Source organism: Pteronotus mesoamericanus, unplaced genomic scaffold, assembly GCF_021234165.1.
Source record: "Pteronotus mesoamericanus isolate MK-2021 breed Mesoamerican mustached bat unplaced genomic scaffold, CSHL_Meso_final scaffold_54, whole genome shotgun sequence".
Lineage (NCBI taxonomy): Eukaryota > Metazoa > Chordata > Mammalia > Chiroptera > Mormoopidae > Pteronotus > Pteronotus mesoamericanus.
In genome coordinates, this window is record NW_026555321.1 from 5,155,635 (window position 1) to 5,177,733 (window position 22,099).

At 32.9% G+C, this 22,099-nt stretch overlaps 1 protein-coding gene across 50 annotated transcripts in view; it reads left to right on the forward strand.

Annotated features, from left to right (window-relative positions):
• CLASP2 (cytoplasmic linker associated protein 2) overlaps positions 1-22,099 on the forward strand; it is a 159,222-nt gene that overhangs the window by 48,349 nt on the left and 88,774 nt on the right. For 19 of the 50 annotated variants that reach the window (XM_054594915.1, XM_054594923.1, XM_054594934.1 and 16 more), the window contains exons 8-12: positions 3,660-3,806; positions 16,274-16,353; positions 17,490-17,582; positions 18,792-18,937; positions 21,610-21,745. In XM_054594915.1, coding sequence (XP_054450890.1) covers positions 3,660-3,806; positions 16,274-16,353; positions 17,490-17,582; positions 18,792-18,937; positions 21,610-21,745 — 602 coding nt within the window. Of the gene's footprint in view, positions 1-2,972; positions 3,277-3,659; positions 3,807-16,270; positions 16,354-17,489; positions 17,583-18,791; positions 18,938-21,609; positions 21,746-22,099 lie in introns of those variants that run through there. The other 31 variants (XM_054594914.1, XM_054594921.1, XM_054594916.1 and 28 more) reach the window with 4 other exon arrangements.

Here is a 22,099-nt window from a genome sequence, read left to right on the forward strand (position 1 = left end):
TCAGGAAATGAGAAGTGCTAGGAAGAAATATAACTGATTTGTTCTGGTATTATATAATTATTAGGAAAATACTTTTAATAAAAGGAGTATATTCTTTTAGTGTATGCCTCAACCCTACCTCAAAATAACACAGATGTATTTTAGTATACAGATTATAAAAATAAATAAGTACCTGAGATTTAATATAGACTTGATATTTTTAATACATTAAAAGATAAGACATAAAAAAGAAAAAAAAATATTTTTAAGCCTAGCATATTTCTAACCTCTAAATAAATTGCAAGCTATTTTTAATGGGAGGCTTGTGATGATGTAGTTTAATGCATTCTTTTAGCTTCTAGTCCAAAAAAATATAATTTTATTGGATATGGATAAAAGTTTATTTCTCTCTGTTATTGTAGATTTGCCTATTTTTCGTTTTGGTTTTTCATTTTTATGCTTCATGTGTTTGAAGCTGTGTTACTGGTTCCTAAAAATTTAGGATTCTGATTTAGGGTTTTGGATTTATGCCTTTATCATTGTTAAAAGTCTCTTTATTTCTAGTAATATCTCTTCAAGCTGCTTTGTATGAAGTTAGTGTAGTTATACCAGCTTCTTTTGCTTTGTGTTTGCATTGGTCTGTCTCTGTCTCTATCACTTTTTTTTATTTTAATGTGACCTTATATGTAAAGTATATTTCATTTAAGCAACCTTTTTTAAAAATTCTGTCTTGGTCTTTTTCTTGGAATATTTAGTTCATTTATATTTAAGGTAGTTATTGATATATTTGGTTTTATTTTTGCCACTTTATCTATTATTTTATCCACTTGTTTTAGCTTCCTTTTTGTCTCCTTTCCTGCTTCTTTTCAGTTAATCAATTTTTTTATTTTAGTTTTCTTTTATTAGTTTATTTATGTATACACTTATTCTTATTTTAGTGGTCTCTCTAGAGCAGGAATTGGCAAACTATTGCTTGCAGGCCAAATTCAGATGCCTTTCTGTTCTATACGTAAAATTTCATTGAAACAGCCACACCCATCTGTTTACATAATGTGTATCATTGCTTTGGCGCTTACATTGGTATAATTGAGTAGTTGCACAGAGGCTATATACATGTGTTTTGTAAAGCCTAAAATATTTATTATATGGCCCTTTATAGACTAAGTTTGCCAACTCCTGCTGTATCAGAATCTGATCATGCATCAGAATCACTACTAAGACTTGCTAATACACAGATTGCTGGTCCCCCATTTCCAGAGTCTCTGATTCAGTAGATTTGGGGTAGCCTCTGAGAATTTGCATTCTGACACATTGCCAGGTGGTGCTCAGCTGCTGGTCCTGGACCACAGTTTGTGCACTCCTGCTCTAGAGGTTACAATGTATTGCAATACACCTTTGACTTACTGCAATCTAAAATAAATTACCTAGGGAAGTTGACTACTTCCACAGTAATGGTAAAAAGCCTTGAAATACTTTAACTTTGTTTGCTTACCTCTCAGGAGTACTATTTTATAATAATCTCAAACTAGCAACAACTCAAATGTCCATCAAGAGTAGAATGGATATTAATAAGTTGTGGTACATTCATCCACTAGAAGACTATAATGAAAATGAATCTTCCACACATCATATTGAGTGAAAAGAAGCCAAGTACCGGAGTACCTATTGTATAATTCCTTTTATATGAAGTTCACAAATGGGCAAAGCCAGTTTATGGTGTTAAAAGTCAAGACTAGTTAGCTTTGGTAGGAACTAGTGACTTTGAGGGGTTTGGCGAGGGTGCTCGCAAGATGCTTACAATAATTGATTGCTCTGGAGAATGGTTACACTGGAATGTTAATTTTGTGAAAATTCACTGAGCCTGCATAGTTATGATTTCTCTACTTTTCTCTGCCTAATTTTGATAAGAAGTTAAAAACTAATTTCTCAGTAGTTTGAGAAGGTTAAGAGTTAATTTTTTTTAAGATAGTAGAGACATTTACTCTTCGATTCTTGTGTGTTTGTAGGAACAGAGCACTGTTTCCATGGGAACTTCTGGCTACTCAGTTATTCAGTCCTCATCTTTCCGTAGATTTGTATGTCTTCTGTCTCTCTTAGCTACATTTTTAACATGGTGGTGACAAAAAAAGTTTATATGGAATTGTATTAGTGTTTTTATCATAGTAGTCTACATAGAGCACGAGTTTTACAAAATCCAAACTGACTCCCTTAATAGTGTTAATGCTAAGAAAGAAAAATTATTTTTTTAACTAGAAGATAATTGTTTTCCTACAAGTCATGCTATTTAAGAAAAAACACTTGCTGAAAAGGAATGTGGCTTTATATTTGATTCTCTTGTTTCTACTTAAATAATCTTTTAATACTCATTGGGTGTATTTCCTTTAAATATATATATTTAATATTATAGGAACGATTATTCCTCCGTGATTTGGGTATTTGTGTAGGTAAGGGAAGCAGATTGAAAGGAAAAGATTCTAGTGTATTGATCTGAAGCCTGTGGTAAAGCTGCCTCTTCTGCCTCGCCCATCTTGTTTGTCATGGTTGGATTGTGCAGGGTCCTAGAGAAAACCAACTTCTCAGACAAGTAAAATGCATACATCTTGTGAGGGTGGGGTGGGGGTGGAGATAGAGGTGTTTCATTTTATACAAGGAGATGATACTAGTGTGGTCATTCATAAATATTCTGAAAGGAGCTTTATAGAATATTTTTGAGTCATTTATGAAAACAAATTGTTCAGTTTGGTTTCTGTGACTTAAATAAACAGTAAATTGTTAGATGACAGAGTTAATTATGCGCACTAATGAGCACTGTGATATCCCATGCTCTACTGATGCAATAATAAGCACATCAGCAGAATGAATATTGCATAAAACCCTATTTCCTATTTGTATAAGTTTTTATGTTAGCCAAATAAGAGAATACAAATTTAGGTTTATAAACCTTTAGAATTGAATGCCTTTGAAATTTTGATACAGAATAAAGATTGCAGCTGCATAGAGAATTTTTTAAATACATGGAGAATTTTTACCTTTCGTCTGGCAGTAGCTGCCATAAGATGATGTCACCTTGTAGCTGATTGGCTGTTACAGTACCTAGGGCAGGGAAGAGAAAGAAAAATGCCGGCACAAACCTCAGTGGTGGTTCTGTGGTTGTTTCTATCTATTTTTGATAGAATCTTTGATTAGTATCAAATCTACTGTATTTGGCCATGTGAACCATTGGGAGCATCCTAGGGGGAGGAAAATTAAGAGCTTTCAGAGGAATGAGGCGACTGATTTGCAAACGGATCTGTGATTGTAAGTTGCAGAATCTGGGTATAAGGAATAAGGCAGGGTGTGCTGAAAGATGCACTGTGGGAGGAGCTGACAGAAAATGCTTATATTAGCAGCAAAAAAAAGAAGAATGCTTTTTTTATCTTTAGAGTTAATATATTTGGTTTAATGTTTTGACTTTATAGATACAGGGAGTAAATATGATAACATTGCAATCTGATTTTAAATTACACTGGGTTATTTTATATAGTGTTAGACAATATATAAATGCTTATTCAAAGGAGCTTTATTGTATAATATCACAAAGTTATGATTTTTATATATAGCTTTATTTGATTTTTCAGTCTTATGGAAAATGGAACAAAGCTTAGTTATCTTAAAATACATTTTCCTAATGCTTTGTACAGATAAAAGCTTTGATGATGAAGAATCAGTGGATGGAAATAGGCCATCATCAGCTTCTTCAGCCTTCAAGGTTCCTGCACCTAAAGCATCCGGAAATCCAGTCAACAGTGCAAGGAAGCCTGGTTCAGCAGGTGGCCCTAAAGTTGGAGGTAATGTAAATCCATTTCAAATCTGATGTGCCCTTGATATGGCCACACATACTTAGAACTTCGGAGGAATATGTTTATTCATGACTGCAGCATGGTTGCAGATCTGGAGTCTTTTGCAACACGCAGAAGAATGTGCTGCCTTTTCAAAATGTTTAAAATATTGTAAATTGCTATTTCTTATCAGAATATACATGAATTAGTGTTTCTTGAGCATGTTTATTTTTCAGATGCCATTTTTAAAGGGAGATATTTAAGGGAGGTTTTTGGGGGATTTTTTTGCTGTTGCTTTTAAGGAGGAAGCAGGTTTTTAAAAATTTGGCTATTAATTTTCAGATGCTATAGTTGTTAAAGAAATACTGATTTACTTTATATTTTTATGCATTTATCTAGGTAGGAGGGCCTTAAATTTTACAACATTAAAAAAACGGTTAAAGATACTTGGGTATTGAATCACTTGTCACAATAGGAAATGGGTGGTGGTCAAGTAAAACTGCCTCAAAAATGATTTGTGGGTTAGATAATAATAAATAGGGAAAACAGGTTTTATGCAGTCATTCTGCACATAGTATATCTTTGATCATATTTGAACTGTTTCTAGCATATCGGGCATTTTAATTTTTTTAATGTGTATTTTTTCATATACTAATTTGAACACCATGAATACTTTTCAGGTGCTAGTTTCTGCCATGTTTTTCTGATAGAATGAATCCTGTACAAACAAGGGTAAATATTTAATACTTACCCTATTTAAAAGGATAGTATTTTTCTTTCCTTTTTTTTTTTGTTAATACATTTGTGTTTAAATTTGAAAAAAGAGATTATTTTTATTTATGATAACTGCTGGGGAAATCATAGTCTTTAGGACTTTCATTTTTTCTCTTTTTGTCTATCATTCATTTATTAAAAACAAAAAGGAATAAACTATGTATTTTGATCAGGTTCTGTAAGTTGTGTTTTCTTGATCTTTCTATACAGCCAAACATTATTTTCCAAGTCCTGTGATATTCTAACCATAGGAAAACTATCATAATTATTTCATTTTAACTATCTTTAATGTGTCATATAACTAGCAAGAAAGGTGGTATGGTATATGTATACATATATGTGTATGAATAAATATATACATATATTTGTATTTTATATGCATATAAATAGATAAAATACTGTGAAACAGGAATGTCTTACTGATTTCTCTGAATATTTTGAGTAATATATATTTTAGTATTTATTTTCTCTTTGTTTGCAATTATACGAATATATTCTGATCCAAATGTTAGTTATCATATCCTATTACATATTTTTTTTACACATTCTTATCTCTGGTTAAAAGTATATGAAATTCTATGGTGGTTTTTTTGTAGCAGTGCTACCTTTAGTTATCACAAGGGGAATGGTTTTCCTTAATTTTGAGTTATAGATTTCTAATCTATGATTTTATCATAATTATTTCATGAAACTGTCTTATTTAACTTAAAATGGATAAAATGGATATTTGAACTGCAAGGTGATAATATATAGTATTGTTGTGAATCTGAGTTGGTGGTTTGCAATTAACTCTGTTTTTCATGTTTTACTTTTCTTAGATAAAAATTGCAATTATAGTTTACCTACCAGAGGTAGGTAAAAATTGCCATTGTAGTTTACCTACCAGAGGTCACTTAATCCTGGTGTTAATCAAATTGATAAAATCAGATATTCTTTTTAAAGAAACAGAGACTTGCTTAATGCCACACTGCCCCCATTACTACCCCACCCTTCTCTGGTTTGTAATACACCAGGTTTTAAAATGTTAGGTAACTTTTGTGATTGTAGTCATTAATTACTACACTACATTAATCACAGATTAATGTCATCATCTAGACAACAGCCCTTTTGGTAAAAATAAGGGGAAGAACTTTATTCCTTCCTCCTCCTCCTGCTTCTTTTGGGCATTTGCAGATTCATTCTAATTTTGTTCTGTTTGTTTTGCTTGCCACTGCTCATTTGGGTTCACTGCCCATTTTCTATCTAAGAAAAGAGCTATTAGCCAGAGGATATTGTTGTTCCTTCAGAAATTAATGTCATTCTTGGCTGTCAGTCCTTTGAAAGCTTAACTTTAGATTTTCTGTTCTCAGCAGAGGCTTATTGATTTTTAAATTAGTTGTAGAAAGTTTTACTAGAGTTGTAGAGTCTTTGAATTAGAAGGGACATTGGAAGTCATATTGCCCATTTTACTATTCAATATCAATTTCTTTCAAAATATTCCTGATAGATGATTAATTCAGCATCTGATGCAAGTAATACGTGATCATGGATTAAAATTTGGAACAAGAAGCACCTACAGTACCACTGTATGTAGTATAGTGAACTGATAAATTATGATGTACTTTCTTCCAATTACTTTCATAGTTACTTTTCTGATTATTTTTAAACATGCGGATATTTTCTTAGGACAGAATTGGCATCACTCATCATGTAGTTTTGTATATGTTTTTTTCTTACTTGTATTTTACCCTGAGCATTTTTTCATTGTCTTAAATTATTAATTGAACACTATTTGTGGCTAAGTAGTATCTGGGCTGCTTTCAGTATTTTCTGCTGTTGTAAACTGTGCCGTTATTCTTTTATTTATATCTTTCAGCGTGTCTCCAATCATTTCCTAGGAATAAATTTCTAAAGTTTACTGAATTAAAAAGTGCAGGGATTTTTCATGTTCTTTCAGTTTTTTAGAGTGTCCTCCAGAAAGGTTATAAGCCCATTTCAATTCTTGATAAATTAATTTTTATATTACATTAAAATCTGCCTCCTTATCACTTAGCAGGGAAGATGAATTATTTGTTAACATGATCTTTGCAGATACTTGAAGGCAAGACTACCCTCTCTTTTTAACTATTCTGCCTTTTAGAGTACACATTTTCTTTCTCTTAATTAAATTTATGTGGAATATAATGGTGATCCAGTCCAGGCAATTCATTTGCTACTTCTAAGTATATAAGGAACACATGGTATCATGGTGGGTGGAGGTATATAATAGTGATATAAGCCAATCACAGGTCACTGAGTTTAACAAATTTCTTTCAGATAAGATTACCAAAATAAAAATAAAGTGAGTCTCTTTGGAATCCTGACTACTTTTGAAGTTTTAGAATTTAATTTATTTCTCCCAGAGATATATGTTAGGATTAAAAAGATATATGCTGTTTTCAGGAAAGTAACCTATCCAGTTAATTAAAACCAATAGGGATTATGTTTAATATGTAGTTCTTTGGCTCAGTGTGCCAGTCTGTTCTCATATCAGAAATGTGTGGCCTTAGAGCCAGGGAAAATTAAATAAAGGAGGTGGGGCTCCATATGAATATATTATTACTGTAAGAGCTAATATGTTACCTTTGTGCTTTACTAATTAGAATAAGGATAAAGTGAATTCCCTTAAGTTGTCCATTTTCTAAATAAGATTTGTAACTTCATTATAGGAATCTAGGTAAACCCATTTTCTTTCTTTCTTTCTTTCTTTCTTTCTTTTTTTTGTTTTTGCTTAATGGCTTGGAATACAATTGCTAAAGATACCTGATTGTTTAGTATTTTAGATAATAATTTTTTAAAAAATTATAGAGTGTTCTTATACATAGTTTTTTATTTAAACCCCAAATTCTCTGAGTTAGATACTTTTATTATCCTGATTTTACTGATGAGCAAACTAAAGTTTGGAGAAGTTAAGTAACTTGCATAGGGTCATGCATCTAATAAGAGGGCAAAGAAAGAAAATAACTTTGCTATTCTGCCATCACAATAATCTCACTGGGTAAATAAGGATTCTTCTAGATTTTATTGCTTTGAGATTATAATTTATAGTAATGATCACTACCTTTCAACATCTGTAAATCTGTCATTGAGAAGCTCAACTAGTATGATTCCCAGAGAAAGAGAGTATTTGGAAATAAGCAAACCTGTAACTTTTCATTGCAAACAGAAATACTTTCTATTATCTCCTTTTTGCAATTGTCTATTTAAAATTTCTATTTTCTGAGTTATGATATCTCTGTTCCTATATCAATTATTTTGGCTACTTTTTAAAAAAAAATAAAGATTGAATTAGATGATGATGTAATTGTTGTTTATTACTAACCACATTTTGAGGTTAGTAATTTGTCCTTGAGGCTTGTATATAATTACAAAGATACATCGTTGACCAGATTATCGATTTTCAAAGTTTTTTCGTTCTCTCATTCAAGTAGACAGATTATTCTCTCTTTATTTTCATCTTGTATAAAAGACTGTTTTGAAATGATTTTAACTTTCAATTTTTATAATTAGGTAACTACCACCTTTTCAAATTCCATAGTACTTATTGCATCTCTAAGATATTTAAACTTGCTTTACTTCATTTACGTTGTCTGACTTGGGTTTTAAGAATGTCCAAATATGTTTTCCTCAAATTATTCTGATGATGCCCATTTTTCTCCTTTCATGCTAACAATAAAGTTGTTTCTTTAAACTAAAGATTATGAGAATTCATACATACTTATAAAACAAATCTCACAGCATTTGTTGTTTAATCTCAAAATCCAGTTTTTAAACTGGTAACCCTCAATTTTTTGTTTTTGAACTTTATGTAAAACCAAGTAACTTTTCTGTTTGGGTTTTGCTATATTCCTTTTTTCCTTCCATAGTGACAGTAAAAGATACTAAACCCAGAAGATTTTAACTCTGAAGGAGTGGGGTCAATAAAGATGATCTAATCCTGATTCAGATGAAGAGACTGAGCCCCATGGAGTTAAATGATATAACAAAGATCAGACAGTTGTTAGCAGAGATTAAATGAGAACTCATTGCTTGGCCCACTGTTAAGGGCTTCTTGGACCATCTCTGGGGTATCCCCTAACAAATAATGCATGTGATACTTATTTTTATCCCATATAGCAAAACAGTAGAACTTAAATTTTGAATTTAGGGATTGACTAGTAACCATTTTGTCTTAGATTTCCTTGAATCTTGTATCATAGGCTGTCCATCATAAAACACCCTGGTGCTATCTTTCTTAACTCTGGTTTTAAGATAAATGTGATTCGAGTTAGCAAGAGACGTTACTGTTAATAAGTTACCGGCTTGCCTGCTATGTATAAGAATGTATGTTTTACTGTAGTTATTTTCATTGACCTCCATTCTGTTTTACCTCTTACAGAAAACTTAAAGCAATAAAGACATTTCATTGTGCGTGGTTTATTTTTTGAAGCGTTCAGAATGTTTAAGAGAAGTGATAAAATACATAAACAGCCAAACTACTTGGATTGAAATTAATAGGCAACTGAAGACCCAATCTCTTCATAGATTATTTTTATCTGTAGCTGTATAGAGCCTACTATGTGCAAGACTTCGTGTTAGGCATTGAGACCATATGGAAAGTTCAAGGTCTTAAACTTAACAAAGATAACTATAGTAGTAGTCCATGCTTATTATTTTACCAACTAATGTTAATATTGTTAGCATTTTGGTCCTTCCATGCTTCATTTGCCTACACATTTTGACTGAGATTTAGGTGTTAGCAAATTATAGTTTCATATGGATATGTAAATTGATTTGAGGTTTGCCTTTGAAAAGAGTGAAATATTAATATAGATTGTTCATGTGAGGAATGTCTCCTTAGTTAGACTCACTATCCTTGACCTGTCTAAATTAGATGTTTGTAATAACTGTAATCCCAGGCTTATATTTAACACATACTTTATAATATAGTTGAATTGTAAAAAGCATTATTTCTATGATGGGCATGTTGTGGGTTTAAACTAACTTTTTTCATTAACTTGTCCTTTTTTTTAGAACCAATTTGTGTGTTTCTTACTAATGAAGTGAAATGCATAATTTGTGGGGTTTTTTTTTTTTTAAGCATAAAAGGTATGCTCACTATTAAGTCAAACAATAGAAAGGTGTTTGGAAAAGAACTTTAATGATATCTTGCTTCTAATCCCATTGCCTTGAGGTAACCAGTGGTAAATTTGATATGTATCCTTCCACTACTTACTCTGTTTTCATTTATGTAAGTATTCAGATTAGATTTTATTTTTGTCCACATACTAGTAAACATTTATCAACTTGCTTTTTTTAAACAAAATATCATCCTTCAATATTAAGAATGAAAATTATTACATCCTTTTGATAGGTATACAGTGTTCCACATTATTGTAACATACCATAATAAACTGTTTCCTTGTTAGTCTCATTCAGGTTGTTTGCAGCTTTCTGCCATTACAAGGAATGCAGATCTCTGTGTACTTACATATTTGGAAGTTCTGGTGCTTATCTGTAGTGTAGATTCCTCTTAATGAGATTGCTCAGTCAAGGGTTGTATGTGTTTTTAATTTTGATAAAGACATTTCACCCTCTCCAGTATTGAAGATAACAGCCTCATTAATTACTGCCATTTTGATGGGTAAAAAAATAGTGATTCTTTCTTTCAATTTGCATTTTTTTATTCACCTATTTACCTAGCCAGCAGCCACTAGGTATTTACTGAAAGCTTTTAGCATGCTGCCATTTCTGTAATCTTCGGGAAATGTCATGGAACAAAAACAAAGACCTTGCCCTCCTGGAGTTTATATTCTAGTGAGCTGCAGAATATTTAAATATATTAATAAGAATTAGCATATCCTCTTCTATGACTTACATATTATTATTTGCCCATTTTTTTTAATTGGGTGTTTTTGTCTTCTCATCAGTTTGTTACAGTTTTGAAAATATTAGGTCTTTTGTCCTTGTGTTAAAAGTTGCAGATATTTTTCTTAGTTTCTTCTTTGTCTGTGGCATTTTTACATAAAACTTAAATTTTTTTTGTGGTAGGAAGGTACGTATCCTTTCTTATTGACTAACATATTTCCTGTCTTGAAAGAAGGACTGTTGTCCAGTCCCAAGTTTACACAATAGTCTGATTTATTCTGAAACATTAATTATTTTACAAGTAGTTAATTCACAACATCTGGAATTTATTTTTGTGTAAGGTAACAGTATATCCACTTTAATTTATTTTTCTCATGTTTCTTTAAACAACTAAAGAAACAATGTCCATGTGATTGTCACATGGCAATTAATGTTCATGCAACTAAAAAAATGTTCTTTACTTCATTGAATTATTACTGTATGTGTTTTGGTTAGTTTATGTAGTTTCTTTTATTTTTTTCCTGACATATTTATTATCTGTACCTACTCTAGCTTAGAGTGAGTGCTTTCCCAATCTTTTTATTATGAAAAATTGTGAGTGTATAGCAAAGTTAACACACAGTGAACACATTTCACCTAGATTCAATAAATAGAATTTGCTGTATTTGTTTTAATTCTGTCTATATAGATATATTACCATACATACTTTTTTTAATCTCAACAACTGCAAAGTTAATTGTAAGTATCATGACATTTCGGCCATAAATATTTAATATACACCTTCTAAGACTTAAAGGCATGCCCCATTGTAACCATAATACCATCATGTACAAGAAAATACCATAATATCATGTATGAGACAGTTCCCTTACCAAGTTTTGCAGCCAAAATACTGACTTTTTTAAAGAATCTAGGCCAATTGTCTTTCAGATTATCCCATATTCTGGATTTGTCTGATTTCTTTGTGACGTTATTTTACTTGTTCCTTCAACACTTTTATTTTCTGTAAATTTATTCTCAAACTGTACACTTCCTTTTAAGTATTTCTATATTCAAATTTCCTTAAATGTCCTAAGAATTTTTTTTTTTATAACAAGTGATTCTTTGGGGCCAGAGGAAAAAAATTTACTCAGTTTTTTAGTTCAAAATGCCCTCTTCTGTTGGTATAGTGAAATGCATCTTTTAACTGAATGATGCACGGGGGGCTTTCTGCTTCTGAGTCTGTGATACCATTTTGTTTCAACAGTCTTTACCTTCTCTTTCTTCATTGTCTTTTTCTGCCAAGCTTGAAAGGATACCTCCCTTTTCTAAGTACTACTTAGCTATGGTCCTGCGGGAATCTTATATGATGCCTGTGGTTCACCACTACTGAAATCCTCTTCTTCCATACTCTTTTCTCCGATGTTTCTCTCCAGTGAGGACTCTGTAGTTGACGTTGCTGATCCTGGGTGTTTATCTTTCCTCAGTATAATTTGTAATTCAACTTGTAAAATGAAGTTTGGAGTATTACTTGTCTTAATTGTATTACAAGTATGTTCTGTGGATAATTTTATTTGCCCTTCTTTTTGATCTCTGTGGTTTTGGAGTATTTACTTGAACATTTAATTTGAATTTTGGATGACTACCATTTTCCCTTGGGGATTATAATGTTTACTATAAGTTTTAATATTTGGTAAGAAAATACCTTTTTTAAAACTCGATAATTCATTATCTCAGCTTTTTGTTGCGTTCTAGGATATTATTACTGAATAGTTTCTACTTTCCCCATTGACCTGCATTACTTTTTTTATCACATGTCAGAGTTTCATATATTTTTGTCTCTTTCTGAACTTTGTATTTTGTTCAGAGTTGGTCTATCCTTGCACTAAATCTTAACTGTTGTAATTATCCTAGCTTTGTAAATCTTGGTATCTGGTAGGGCAGTACTCTGCCCTTTACTTTTTCAGGTATATCTCAACAGTGCTTGGCTCATTGCTCTTCCAAATTTTAGAGTCAGCTCAACAAGTGCCATCAGAAGCCCATTGGAGGCTTGATTATTATTGTATTACTTTAAGAAGACTGGACACTTTACGGTACTGGATCTTCCTGTCCAAGAGCTTGGAATAGTTCTCCATTTATTTTAGTATTCTTTTTAAATGTCTCTATTATTTTTCCCCAAAAGTTTTTCATTTGTTCTTGTTTGGTTTGCTTTGTACCTCAAAATATTAGTTATTATTGAACATAGTATTTTTTTAAATTATAAAACTGTATTGAAAGATATTTTAAAAGACATAGGTAAATGGGCCTACTACTTTCCTAGGTAGGAAGACAGTGTTACAAAGCTCTCAGTTCACTCCAAATTCATCTATAGATTCAGTGCATTTTCTTTTTCTTTTTGAGGTATATCGTAAGTAACACACAACATTCTATTAAGTTCAGTTCAACAAAATGAAATTCAAATTTTAGTGTTCATAAATATAGCTTTATTTGAATACAGCTTTGCTCATTCATTTATATATTGCCTGTGACTGTGCTGGTGCTACAATTGCAGAGTTGAATAATTGCAACAGAAACCATTTGGCCCACAAGGTCTAAAATATTTACTACCTGGACCTTCATAGAAAAATTTACCAACCTCTGTTTTAGAGTAATTAGAGAACTCTGGGCAAAGCTCTTCCATTCTGTTTTAGCCTATTAATATCTGTTAATGTGATTGTTGACCCAGTTCTATTTGAAAGATCTTTACTCAAGTTGGAAGCCAACATTGCTTGGTCCTTCAGTCCAGCCTCTATTTGTGCTCCTCTCTTAAACTTACTTTATCTAAATGTATCTTTAAATCTATACTCTCGCTCTCCTTTTCTTGCTTCAATATTTGACATTACGACCCATTACTCTTTTTGTCTCTCCTTTGGTATCCATGCTTCTTACTGGTACTGTATTTTATTGTATTTTTTTTAGTTGAACTTTAAAAACTGTATCAAAATGGAATGATGATTGTGCAGTGAAGCAGTTCATTTAATAGGTTATCTCCTATGCAGGAATCGTTTTTGTACTTTGTTAGGCAGATAAAACCAAGGTAAAGGGAAATTATTAGGCAAACTAGGATTGTCAGGTTTACTTGTAATGCATACAATAGATACGCAAGGCTAGAATGGGGAGCTCAGCGTGTCCTCTGCTCTGACACTGATCACGCACCCAGTACACTGCTGTCAGCAGCAGCTTTGTTTATGCGAAGTGATTCTCAAAGGTAAGAGTGAGGTAGATTGGGATCAATCATTCAAACCGTGCAAGTTCTTGATAAATGGGTGGTCTCATGTCCAGGTTTAGAGACCTAATTGTCACATCTGAGAGAGTCGTAAGGCTGCAGTAGGTGATATTTGTAGCCTTTCACCTCTGCAGCTTCTGTGGGACTTTTGAAAACCATTTATATTTCCTTTCCTCCTACTCACTAGTTTACTTGGCTCTATTCATAAGACAGAACTTACTGGATAGTAAAGATTAGATTAGAGTGAATTTTCAAAGTTAGACTTCCTTATGCATGTTCCTAGTCAATGGCACATTTTTTCCTGGCCTTATTTTGTATTTATTCAGAACCCCTGCATTCCCTTGAAGGTTTTAGACATTGTGCTATGGCTGGTGGGTGAACAACTGCTGAAGGTAACATTCTGTCCTATGTATATGATACCTTTTGTAACTGCATGTACATTGTAGTAACTCTTCATATTAGTCTCCTCTTAGCTTTTCCATTCCTTTCACTCTACACTTCAGCACATTGAGGCTGCTAACTGGTTTCGCTCTGGCACATTTGTGCAATTCTCTTTCACCAGTTGAAGTATATGTTTTCCAGAAATCAGTTCTTTGTTCTCAGACATGCCTAATGATCACTCTGGTTACTCTAACAAAGTAATTTTGCAGGAAGTGGTATATAAATGAACAAAGGCTATCAATGAATGTAGAAAGTGGTTTTTGGGTTTTTTTTAATGAAAACTGTTAAATGTTGAGGAACTACTTGATAAGGAAAAGTCCCTAAAGAAATTTTTGTTTCATGGCCCATGTAAGACAACTGGAAGATTGGGAAGGAATTTGTAAAAACCTGGGCTTTGCACTTGTTAGGGGACCCACTGTCAAAAACAATAAACCCCTATTAATAGGTCTGAATGTAGTATTTTATGTTAATAGTGAAAGGTATCTTATTTTTTGTTTCTTGGCCTTAATTATTTTTAGTTAATCAATAACTCAGAATGACAGGGATGGAACTGAGAGTTTTATTGTTTTATTGGATTTTTTTCAATAACTAATTTATTTACTCTTATAATTGAATTTCCTGTAGCAACCACACATTCATTTCTCTTTGAGTTTATTAAATTGTCATTGCTTTTAATTTGCAGTTTTTATTGCCTTACAGCTGTTACGCTGTTCTGTGGGCAGCTCACATACAAAGATCTTCGAACGTTTTTTTGTTTGTTTGTTTTTAAGATGAGGTACTTCTTACATACCTTTGGAAATTCTGAGTGTTGTTTTTATTAGGATGATATTAACTTCTTAAATACAGTTTTTGAAGTATTAATATTTCCTTTGGTAGATGATAAGCTTAATTGGGGAGATATTTAATTTAATTTTGTAATTGGAGAGTTGTGTTTTTTTGTTCGTTTGTTTTAGTTAATTGTCACTTGGGCCATACATCTTGTGTAGTTGAAATCTGTTCCATGTGTTGAATTCCTATTACCATGAACAAATACATTTATAGAGTTAGGAACTAAGCACCACTTTTGTGAGACAGGATGCAGTCAGAAGACAGAAGCCACAACAGATGTTTTTACAGAGAGAATTTAATATAAAAATTGTTAAGTAGGTATTGATGAATTAAGAATGCAAAAGGGAACACTAAAGTATCATGGAGGTAGCAGTGTTAGTACAGCTCCTATTCCTAGATCTGGAGGAGCAAAGTGAGGAGATTAAAATTATTAAAGCTGAGCTGCTTAGAGAGGGGCCCTGCAGAGCTTTTACGCATACATCTCAGGAGGATGTATAGCTGACTGGTGTCTCTGATGGGTGAAGTGAACTGGTTAAGTTAAGTGTTAGAAAAAATGCAAAGTGACATCAGGTGCTACTAGAAACAAAGGTCCCTCCAGAGATTCTAGGGTTTTGCTGACAAGAACAGAAAGCAGTCAGAAAGGAGTAAGGGTTCATTCTTCGTTCAGCTTCCAGTCTCTCTCCAGCGCCCACCATTGACAGAGTTTTAACTGAAAAGCACAAGATTCAGCAGAAAAAATGGTTTGCTTAATCGTAGGCCCAGTACCACAGGACCACAGTATGACAGAGTGGCTTTGAAGCCGAAAGATAGTATCTTAATTACTGACTTTTTTTTTTTAAATTACTGTCTCTTAAACAACTACCTCTTAAATTTACTTTTTGATTTTGTGCAATAAAGGAAGATTTGTTTGCATATTTAAATTTAATTTCAAGACCCTCATTTTTTCACATTTCCTTTTCTGACCACTGCAGCTCACATGGATCCCCTACATCACATTTGCCATCACTTACTGGCATTTTGTGTCATTGAAAATTGCTGTTCAGCTTTTAAACATTGTCCTTTCACTCGTATTTCTTGTGTCCTTGCTGTTGCATTGGATGAGGGATAAGAGGGGTCTGTTCTTACATAGTTTGAATTTTACTGCCAACCTACTAATAAGTACCTTGACTTTACTGAAAGCTGGAGATTTTTTCAATGCTTTTTTAATAAAACGGAACGTGTCTTAAAGTTATGCTCAAAAGAATTATATTTTTCATGTTCTTATGCTAACATGCTTAAAAGTAAACTTTAAAAAGTAATTTATTTTATTTTTTTTACTTAGCAGGTGCTTCTAAGGAAGGAGGTGCCGGGGCAGTTGATGAAGATGATTTTATAAAAGCTTTTACAGATGTCCCTTCTATTCAGGTAAAGATACCAATGTGCTGGCACTTCCCATGACTGTTGTTTGTGTGCTTGTTCATATAGTTACTTTTGTCCTTTTAAGAATATTTTTTCCTTAAATGACTATGTAAAAATACAATATTTATTATTACCAAACTATTATTTGTTGATCCTGTAAACTTAGTGAAATTCACTCTGTTTGGACTGATTTAGGATATGTGCCCACTTCTGATTATGATGTAGAGAAATACTGTGTTCTCACTGACTCTTTTCCTGGGTCTCTCTGCCCCTTTGCACTCTACTCCTATACTCTGGCCTTCTTTCATTTTCTTTCTGTCATGGAGCCTTTGCACATGCTGTTTATTACAGGGAAGGCTAATCTTGGTCCATTTTGCCTAATGATGTTCATTCAACTCATCCTTTAGCTCTTATTTTAAGCTTGACTTTCCTAACACTAGTTCAAACCCCCTATTATATATAGAATTTCATAGCACTACATAATTCTCCTTGGTAGTACTTTCTATTTGCAATTTTATATTTTATATCATTTGATTAATGTTTTTCTCCTTGACTAGGTTATAAGCTCCATAAGGCAAGGAACATGCCTGTTTTTGCTCACCATAATTTCTTTAGTGCCTCACATAGTGCATTTCTGTTATATGAATATTTGTTAAGGGAATGAAAGGATAACGGTGTTTGGCAAATGGTCGTCTCCAGAGGACCCGAAGCATGTGGCTCTCTTGGTTATAGTCTAGCATGGGGGCAATGGGGAGACTGACTTAAAGCAAGTCGTTTTGCAGTATCGTATAATAAGTGTATGAATGCCTAGATATGTTGTATACTAAAGCCATTTTGAGAAATTAGGCCTTTTTTTAAAAAATTAGAATATTTGCATTATGTTTTTAAATGACAATAAACTTTAAATATATATTTGAAGTTACTCATGAGTGAGGAAATAGCATAAGGGTAACAGGCAAGGAAGAAAATTAAAGCGCTTGATTATTCATAATATATTTCCATTCTCCATTAAAAAAATGATGCTAGAATGGGAAATATTAACAAATAGCCTTATTACTTGAAAGATTATTTTAACCATCAGGGCATAATTTTGATATTGCTCATTGTAAGTAATACTAATGTTACAATTTTGCATTTTTAAGATCTATTCTAGTCGAGAACTTGAAGAAACATTAAATAAAATCAGGGAAATTTTGTCAGATGACAAACACGACTGGGATCAGCGTGCCAATGCAGTAAGTTTTTTATTTTTATTTTCTTATCCCTCTTTTTTTTTTTTTCAATGCTCTTTTTCAGTAACATGGAAAGTCAGTAGTACTGTTGTCTGATATTTCAGATATTTATGAAATAGAGAGTCTGTTAGGTAACATCTCTTTCTGAAAAATATATTGAGATAGTTGGCATTTCTGATTTAGGGTCAATTTCTGTTTTTGCTGATCAAGTGGAACCTCTCTCACCATTTGTCTTACTATATGTGCTACTTGTTGACTGACCAGGAAAGTGTGAGTTTCCCTGGTACCTCAGGGCTGCGGCCTCTCTGTGCCTCTCCATCGTTGTTCATCAGTTAAAAGGGCTACCAAAAAAGCAGTTCACTTTGCCTGCATGCTCAATATTTTGATAGTGTCGACATAAATTTACAATAGTGTGTCCATTTTTCTGGCTCTGAATGTGATAAATATTTTCACCCATTATTTTTTTCTTTTAAAGTCTGGTATTTTTGAGTTAAGAATATTTTATTTAGCCTAAATTCCTTGAGAAACTCATTGATAAATTTAAAAATAATAATTTGCTATGACAAAGGACTATATTTCAGCGTTGGTGAATTTGTCAGGTTTATATCTGAGATAGTAAATGAGTACCTCATTGTCCTCAAGAAGCCAGAGAAGGGGTTCCGCTCGAAGACTCTTCTTCTCTGAGAGCTCCCAGTCTCCATTTTGATGGCTTAATGGTTGACCCTTCTGCTTCTATACTTTAGCTTGTAGATGAATATGGTTTCTAAAATTTGACCTTTAAAAAAATAGTCTCCTTAGTATATAGTGGTAATGGTTGAAGAACATTTTGATTGTACACAATGCCACTGAATTGTATATTTAAAATGGTAAATTTTATGTAAATGTGTATTTCACCACAATTTATAAAAGAGAGACTTACTTAAAACTTTAAAATTTACTTACCTATTCATACCTTACATATGTCTGTGATGCATATAACCAAATCTATGATGTCCTTTGACAGAAAGTTTTTGGTTTTCTTTTTTTTTTTTTGGTTTGCATATTTATTTTAAGAGACATTTAATACAGTTAAAAATGTCTGAATATTATAAAAATATAGTGAAATGTTATTTTTTAAATTTTGATCAAATAATGGGATTTAGGTAGCTTTAAGAATTTTGGTTTTTGCCCTGCCACTGTTTTGTCAATCAATGGAAATTCTCTTTATTTCAGCTTAAGAAAATTCGATCATTGCTTGTTGCTGGAGCTGCACAATATGATTGCTTTTTCCAACATTTACGCTTGTTGGATGGAGCACTTAAACTGTCAGCTAAGGATCTTAGATCCCAGGTGGTTAGAGAAGCTTGCATTACTGTAGCGTAAGTATATTCTTTATGTGATAAGCATTTTTTATGAATGGATTTAGTGCTCATTGATTTAGGGTTCATTAAAAAAAACCCAGCAAGATAACTGTCAAAAAAACATGTATGTGATCCAAAAAGGAAATTGTAAGGATCTGATTTGTGTGATTTAAAAAAAAATTTCTTTTAATATTTTATATACTTATTTTTAGACATGGGGGGAGGGAGGGAGAAAGGGCGAGAAACATCAATGTGTGGTTGCCTCTCATGTGCCCCGTACTGGGGACCTGTCCTGCAACCCAGGCATGTGGCCTGAATGGAAATCAAACCAGTGATCCTTTGGTTCGCAGCTGGCGGAAAAAATTTTTCTTAATGGCGCTTTATACCAACCTTAAAATGTGTTTATATTTCTAAAGCCTCCTGGTGGAGTTTTGGTCACTAACTCAGAGTGTAAGAAAAAAGTGAATGGCCCTGCCTAGTGTGGCTCAGTGGACCAGACCCTGGCCTACAAACTAAAAAGTCACTTGTTTGATTCCTGGTCAGGGGACATGCCTGGATTGCAGGCCTCTCTTCCTCCCTCCCTTCCACTCTCTCTAAAAAATAAAACAAAACAAAAAACTCTCAAAAAAAATAAAACAGAAGAAAGCGAATGAATATGAGAACTGTCTGCATTCAGTTTTCTCTTTTACTAATTTGGATATTAAGCTATTTCTGATATGTTACCAATTATTCTGGAATCATAACATGCATCATTAACTTATCAAAATATACACTTAATCTCTATGTTTATATTCTTCTAAAATTCAAGGACGGTAGAATCCTAAAATTCCTTTTGTTACTATTCCCCACCTGAATACTTTCGTTGTATGTGTTATTGAGTAAGCATTCTTTTGAAGATAGGTAACACAAAGATGCCTACTATTAGTATTTCTAAGTAGGATTGAAGTAGATGTCCTAGTCAAAACAGAAAGTAAAGAAGAAACAAACAAAACCTCATGAAATAAAAACTATGAAGATTAAAAAAAAGGAACAAACTCCCATTTTTATTGGATGATATAATTGTCTATGCAGAAAACCACAAGAACCTGTAATTAGTATAATTAAAAGACTTTACCCAGATTGCAGATACAAGTCACTAGACTAGTATACCAGAATAATTGAGTATCTCTTGATTGCAAAACAAAACAAAAATCCACAAAATGTAGCCATGAAAAATATTCCATGATGATCATTCTTTTGGCCATCATGCAGTACTGCTATGGGTCTAACCCTCTTGCAGCAAATGATGGAATATGTAAAACACATTTTTACAGATAATGGACAGTGGTCAGAGCAGGGCTGATTTTTGAAAGAATCAAATAATTTGGACAATACAGTCAGCACAGTTTTGACCTTGAGACACTTTCTGGGCATGGGGAAGGGAAGGAGAACCCAGGCAGAGCAAGGCAGTCTCACTGAGTTGAGAAGAAACAGAGGCTGGAGTTTCTGAAGGGTGCAGTAGCTAAAATTTACAGTGCATAATACTAAAGAGAAGAAAGATACACAGAAAAGGAGCTGTAGAAATTTGTATAGGGGATTCCATGAGTCTAGCTGATTTCCCGTCTGTGCATGTGAAAAGCGCAGCGCCCTGAATACCAAGTAAGAACTGTGGGAAACTATAAACAAAACTTCCCAGAGCTCTTTGAATCAGCAACCTGAATTTTTGGTGCTAACTGTATACCAACCATGTATTTTAAGGAAGATATGAATATATAGAAATTAAATAATACTGCAAGCAGTGTCAGAACTCTGAGTGATTGCAGCATTCTTCCTGAGTGTTTTAACTTAAATCATATAATTGAAAGTTGATTTTGTTTAACTGTTGTACAGATTTGGGAAGAGAAGGTAGATGTCCCTAGGATCATCCAACTAATTAGTATATGATAGAGTTGTATTTTCAATCAAGAATCCTGAAACCCTCCTCCAAAAATGCTGACATTTTTGCGGAGTATTTGTGACTCAGGGAGATGATATAATAAATAGAAATAGAAAATGTCTTGAAGAGTATTGATTTGGGTAAGCTTTTGAACCTGTTTATAAAAAACGCTGCATTTAAGATTCATGTTGGGACATTACAGTGGAAATATTTGATAGATAAAGATTGCTAAAGGTCAGGGTAAACAGTTGAATTTTTTACTTGTGCCATCAATGGTTAAATGTGGACATCAGATAGCTTCTTCAAATGCCATTGCAAATAGTAGATGGTAAAATGGAAAATTTCAAGGTTTTTTTTGTACTTGACAGTTAAAAGATGGGAAAACAAAGGAAATAGGTAATATGTGCACTTTCCTATCTCTCTTTTGCTTTCCTGCTATAAAGATTAATTACAATAGCCCTGGCCAGGTGGCTCGGTTACAGTGTCATTCCATACTCAAAAGGGTTGCGGGTGGCTTGTATCCACTGTCAGCGCACATACCTAGGTTGCTGGTTCAATCCCCAGTCAGGGCACTACTGGAGGCAACCAATCAATGTTCCACTCTCTCTCCATTCCTTTTTCTCTCTAAAAATCAATAAAAACATATCCTCAAGTGAGGATTTAAAAACTGATTACAATAAAAATTTTAAGTTGCGTAAAAGAATATTTTATATATCCTACTTATATTTAATGTTATACCATTTTTTAAAGAAACTATTTTGTCTTCCTTTTTTAGCCATCTTTCCACGGTTTTGGGAAACAAGTTTGATCATGGCGCTGAAGCCATTGTACCTACACTTTTTAATCTTGTCCCCAATAGTGCAAAAGTCATGGCAACTTCTGGATGTGCAGCAATCAGATTCATCATTCGGGTAAGTTCTTCTCTTTTCTTTTGTTCTTTTCTTCTGTCTTCTCTCCCTCTCCCATTTTTTTTTTTCAGTGTACTTAAATAAGTCATTGGTGTTTTTTAACTCCAAGGGGAAAATACTTTTGAATTATTTTTCTGATAATAAAAGCAATACATGGTAATAATTACAGATATTTTAGAACATTTAAATAATGCAGAGGACTACAAAGTAAACATGCTTCCACAAAATACAGTATGTAGGTACATATATGTATGTGTGTGCATATAATCATGTTACAGGTAGAAAAAACAGTAAAAATGTTATAAGCAGTGGTAAAAGATGACAGGAAAATTCTTAATATTTTTCTCATCCTATCTT